Consider the following 6,000-nt stretch of genomic DNA (forward strand, 5'->3'; position numbering starts at 1 on the left):
TCGGCTGAGCTGAGCTTCAGTTGTTCAGCCTGGTTCATGTCAGGAGAATCATTTGAAGATTTCTGCGGAGTGGAAAATAAACAAATAAATCAAATCCAAAGAATCAGGCGCTGAGGCGGGTATGTTCAGGGCCTCCAGCCTGCAGAGCCGCTCTCTCTCCCTCGGCTGTTTGTTTTCCTGCCTGTGATCTATTAATACATCTGCATGAATCAGAGCTGCTCTGTAGCAGTTAGCCGGCTGTGCGGCAGCTCTGGCTCCGGTCCGAGAACCTCGCCAGCATTCTGTCCACAATCTGGACCCCTGGAAGGAGACGGCGCCTCTGCTGCTCCCTCAGGCGAAGCCGGTGTCAGCTCTCCAAGGCGAGGTCAGGGGTCAGAGTTCAGCGTCTGGGCAGCCTGGAGCTGGGCTGTGTGTTTACTCTGATGTCTGCTCTGAGAGTGTGGCGTGACCAGGATGTGGTCTGGGTTAGTACCTGAGCTGCAGTTCCTCTGTTGGCCACTAGAAAACTATGAAAATATGTCATCTTTCATTTTCATCCACATAAGTCTGCCTGACTGTGACATGTGTCCATTAAGTTAGTAACTGTCAAAGCCTGCAGTTCCTCATGTAGCCACAGGAGGCTGGCTGCGAAGGGACTCAGCTCCTAAATACCTCCATGATGACATGAGCAACCGCTGCTGCTACGCTAAGTTAGCATGGCTGTTAGCTAACATGAGAGTGGCACAACCGCTGTCTGTCTGTCTCTCTGTCTTCAGCTGTCTGTCTGTCTGTCTTCAGCTGTCTGTCTGTCTGTCTTCAGCTGTCTGTCTGTCTTTCTGTCTTCGGCTGTCTGTCTCTGTCTTTGGCTGTCTGTCTGTCTGTCTGTCTTCAGCTGTCTGTCTGTCTGTCTTCAGCTGTCTGTCTGTCTTTCTGTCTTCGGCTGTCTGTCTCTGTCTTTGGCTGTCTGTCTGTCTGTCTGTCTTCAGCTGTCTGTCTGTCTGTCTTCAGTTGTCTGTCTGTCTTTCTGTCTCTGTCTTCGGCTGTCTGTCTGTCTCTCTGTCTTTGGCTGTCTGTCTGTCTGTCTGTCTTCAGCTGTCTGTCTGTCTGTCTGTCTCTCTGTCTTCAGCTCTCTGTCTCTCTGTTTTTTCTGTGCGCTCTGAGCGTTGTCTCTGCAGATTTCTTTATTTACGTGTCTCGGAGACACGGCCTGTTTGTGTCTGCGTCCCTCCTGCTCGTTGGTGTCTGTCTGTCCGTCTCTGTGTGGGGAGATTAAGCGGAGCAGAGTTCACACTCACACACATCACAGCCACTTAACAGAGCACTAATTGATTTGGCTCTTTTCTGGCCCAGTGGAGGGGACGATGGATGGACCGAGGAAGAAAGAGAGGAGGAGGAGGAGGTCTTTGAAGTCTGTCTCTTCCTCCATCAGATGAGGACAGAGTTTAATCCACTTATGTAATCAGGAGAGAGCAGCCAAAGGAACATACAAGACAGCAAACCTACATCTGTTTGAGTCCAAATGATCTGTATTATTATTCCACCTGTGCTCTGCTGGCCGGACTCTCACAGCTCTGGCTTCAGTCTGAGCTGCTGTTGAACCAGCTTTGATTTGGACCAATCAGAGTCCAGTGAGGAAGTGATGTCAGTGCTCTTTGTTGATTCATAAAGACACAACCATCCTCCACACACATGCTAACTGCTACATGCTAGCTGTCAGAGCGAGTTGATCAGCTGTTGAGTCCTTTGTGGTCCAGTTGTTAGTTTGTCAGGACAGTCTTCATGATGGTTGTGTTGCAGTGGTTTCTCAGAGTTTGTATCAGATTCTGAAACTTTCAGATCAAACCATGTGTTTGAGTTTTGTTCGGCTTCCTCTGAGGCTCCTCAACATGTTAGATTTGAAACTTTGGCTTCTGTTTTTAAAATAAAATCAGGAAGGTCGCCGGGTCAACGAGGGACAGACAACATGGCCGACAGCCTCACAGTCAAAACATACAAGCAACAGATTCAGCAGATGGAGAGAGAGGGAGAGAGAGGCTGAGCTTCAAAGCAGTGTAAGGTTTCATGGGAGGAGGGGGGCGAGAGACTCTGACTGTGGAACAGAGAGAGAGGGATAAGTGGATGATGATGGACGTGCTCTAAAGTGGAGAGCTGGGTTTCATTCAGATGGAAAGCAAACAGAGGGACGGGGCGAGCTGCATAGAGAAATAAAGAGATAAATAGAGAGAGAGGGATCGATAGACAGATGAGAGGCTGCCCTTGAAAGCATCATGCTGCCTTCACATAAAGAGGGAAAACCAGGAGACCTGATACTGTAAAACCCCCGAGGAGGAGGACAGCGGTGAGGGAGGAAGAAACCTCTCCTCTGATCCCTCTCATCCCGCGGTTTGATGCTGATCTGGCTCTGTGCCATCTTTTGTCTCCCCCCCGAGGTTTCGCAAACAAATCAGATGTTCACTTCTTCTTCTGTGGTGTTTTTTAAATACAGTTTATGACACCTGGCAGTCTCAGCTGAACGTTACGCTGACGATGCAGTCGTTTACATCGTTTGCAGGAGCGGCTGAGGACAGAAGGTTCAAAACAAACATGTTGATGTTTGATTATTTCAGAGCTGCCGAATCTGTGAGTGCAGGCTGTGGCTGCAGTAAATCCACCTTCTACACTGTGGAGACCCACGTCTTCTGCTTGATGTTGGGCTGTTTGTGTGTCTCCTCTGTTTTATTCCTGAGCGTTGGTGATGATGGAGGCCGTCATGGTCACATGGTGCATCCGGTGCAGCAGGAGGTAGGGTCAACAGCTGAGGAAAAGATGGTGGCCGTGGTTAAATGTATTTTCTTTATGGATCCCAGGATTCAAAGCCAAACAGTGAACTGCTAAATGCTAGTTGAAATGTGTGCATCATGATAAACAGGAAGTCTTCCACAGACAGACCACGCCACCATAGTGACCTGAGACCACACCGAGAATGTTCGGCGTCCATCTTTGCAGCCGAAAGCAGAGACAGTGGTGGTTGGTTCAGAGTCAGATTTCCTTTGAGTGACCAGAGCAGGCACGGTGTGTTCAGGGACCATGGTTCACTCTGTGACCAACACAGACTTTATCGTACCTCAAGGATGATGTCTGCTCTGTGCTGTTCCAAAGGAGGGGGGTATGTGTGAAGAAATGAACAGAACACAGAGACTCATCTGAAGCAATTAAAGTCTATGAATAGCTCTCTGCACCAATTAAAACTACACTGCAGCAGAAAAAGCCGACAATGTGTTTTCTGTGTGTGTTTGTTTTTTTATTATCCCTCTGCTCACAGCGCTCTGATTGGTCGAACACAGCAACACTTCTTGTAACCTCGGTGTTCGTGTTAAAAATCAGAGATGAAATATAACTTGGGACCCTTCGTTGTCATGGTTACAGTGATAACAAATACATCAACAATGACTACTTGTTGACACAAACAACATGTTTCCCTGCGGTGGAGATAAACAGCCTCCTCGACCCCTGGTGGCTGCGTGCAGCATAGATAAGGACTGTTTGATCATTTGTATTGATCACTTATTGGATGGCGCGCATGGTCATGATTAACAGCTGCTGTGGTGCTGTGGCACCGCCTCCGGAAACAGCAACATGTTTCCTGTAGGTAAACAACACAGGCTGTAAATAAAGAAGGATGAAGGCTCAAGCTGCCGCCATCTTGGCAGCACCTAAGTCCACCCAAAACTCCTGGTTAACCCGAATAAAACCCACGGAGCTGAGGTGGGCGGGATGGAAGCATGTTACTACTGCTGTGTCATCTCTCCATACTCGACCTCTGTGTGTGTGTGTGTGTGTGTGTGTGTGTGTGTGTGTGTGTGTGTGCATACAGTATGATAGAGAACTATACCTTCACTGTTCATGCATAATGCAACATGTGCATATTTATCACACATATTCCTGTTTACTTTGTGTGTGTGTGTGTGTGTGTGTGTGTGTGTGTGGATCTTACAGGTGTCACTATATCGACCCCCCCCCCCCCCCCCCCCCGCAGCTATGTAGGCTGGGTAATGGAGACATCAATTATTCAGGAGTGACACAGTCTATCACATGAAATACCATTCACTGTGTGTGTGTGTGTGTGTGTGTGTAAAGAAATATGATGTGTGATTGTGTTTGTGTCTCTTCATTCGTTCTCTCTGACATTTCCTCCAAATGTTCTGCTGCTCAATTATTCACAAGCTGTAGAGAGAGAGAGGACAAACGACACAGAGAGTGAATGGAGAGAGAGAGGATTGTGTGTATTCAGTTGTTGTAGGTCTGAGTTTTTATTTGCTGTAACTTTGTCAGTTAGAGGAGGACAACAGAGCACATTGTAGTGTTAGGCTAAATGCTAACAGTCACTGAGGGATGAGAAGACGCCAAAGACCAGCTGATGTCGTTAGCATTGAACCGGGGGTGTACAGTCACTCTTTATATCAGTATGTTTAAAAACTCTACCTTTAGCTGAAAAGCATCATGTTAGCATAACAGACTGATGTCGGGGCCTCTCAGACAGCTGACCGTGTACATCACGGGGTTAAATGTGTAACAGCCCCACACATACTGCAGCTAGGTTAATGTGACTGTAATGTAACTGAGCTAGCATATTAGCTCAGCGTAGAAATACTAACAATAGCATGTTAGCATTGTTAGCTGCGTCACAGCAGAGAGCACAGAGAGGCAAAACCAAGATGGCCGCCCACCTCAGCAGGAGGAGACGTTTTAAAAGTGTGTGATGGAAAGTGACTGTTTTCTCCCTCCCTCCTTCTCTCTCTCTCTCAGGACGGGGAGGCGGAGTCAGTGTTATCGCATCATCTATCGCCACATGGAGCGAACTCTGACCCAGCAGGAAGTTCGACTTGTCCACCAGCAGATAGAACACACTGCAGAGCGTGAGCTGGGTGTGCAGGGCCGATATTGACTCTCTCTCTCTCTCACACACACACTCACACACACACACTCACACACAGTGCTCCCTCCTCTTCGGGCTGAAACATATGAGTCTGACATGTGTCACCTTTAACTTCCAAACACATCCTGAGCATGCTCAGTGCAGTCACGCACCGACAGACGTAGGTTTACTGAACGCAGCCAGACGCCAACAGCTGCTCTGTGACTGAGTCAGCGGTTGCAGCATGGACCTGTGAGGACAGACCTGTGAGGACAGACCGACAAAGCCTGCCGGCAGGTTGGAGGCGTTAGAACAAGCAGCCAGACCTGTCAGATTTCTTCCTGAAGTTTGTTTGTAGACATGATGTGTGTCTGTTTGTGTAGAGGAGCAGTGACCAATGAGAACACACTGGCTGATCATGTGACATGATCATATTTATTTCACTGAGAAAAGCAGGAAGGACACTTCATAAAACAATATTTAGAGCTATAGTGAAGAAGTGATTTGAGTTTTTGAATAAAAACATGAAACTGCTCACGCTGTGTGTCGAGGTGTTGATGTTTGACGTGATGTGTGATCAGTGCCGGGCAGACGTGACGTGATGTCACACAGCTGGCTGGATACAACCAGTTACTTTTTGTGAACGTGACATCTTCACCCTCTGAGAGAGGGCGGTGGTTCACCGAGGTCACACTAAACACTGATGGATGGACCCACGCTGAGGCACTGAGGCCTCACGCACTGTCCTCATGCCTCCCTGTCAGTGTGTGTGTGTCTGTCAGTCCCTGTGTGCCAGCATGGAGGCGTTAAATGGCTCCACCTGTCACTCCACTCAGAAATGCAATGAATTCTGGGAGCTCTGCTGTAGTGACACACACACAGCTTTGTCACCCTGCTCCCTCATTTGTTGCTAAACTCTGCACGTCTTGCTGGAAAGTCACTACAAGCGAGCTAGATGGAGGCCGTCATGGAGGCCAGCATAGAGGCCGTCATAAAGACCGTCATGTAGGCCGGCCATCATGGAGGCCAGCCGTCATGGAGACCAGCCGTCATGGAGGCCAGCCGTCATGGAGGCCATCAATTTTGAAGCGACCCACTCCAAAGCCGTTAGCTACTAGCTAGCTAAA

At 48.5% G+C, this 6,000-nt stretch overlaps 1 protein-coding gene across 1 annotated transcript in view; it reads left to right on the forward strand.

Moving 5' to 3' along the window:
* The window catches only part of LOC114452861 (phenylalanine--tRNA ligase, mitochondrial-like), a 54,712-nt gene extending 49,304 nt beyond the window's left edge, over positions 1–5,408 (forward strand). The window contains exon 12 of the mRNA XM_028432377.1: positions 4,765–5,408. Within this exon, the coding sequence (XP_028288178.1) occupies positions 4,765–4,903 (139 nt within the window). The 3' untranslated portion in view covers positions 4,904–5,408. The remainder of the gene's footprint in view (positions 1–4,764) is intronic.
* The last annotated feature ends 592 nt before the right edge of the window (positions 5,409–6,000 follow it).

Source organism: Parambassis ranga, chromosome 20 (assembly GCF_900634625.1).
Source record: "Parambassis ranga chromosome 20, fParRan2.1, whole genome shotgun sequence".
NCBI lineage: Eukaryota > Metazoa > Chordata > Actinopteri > Ambassidae > Parambassis > Parambassis ranga.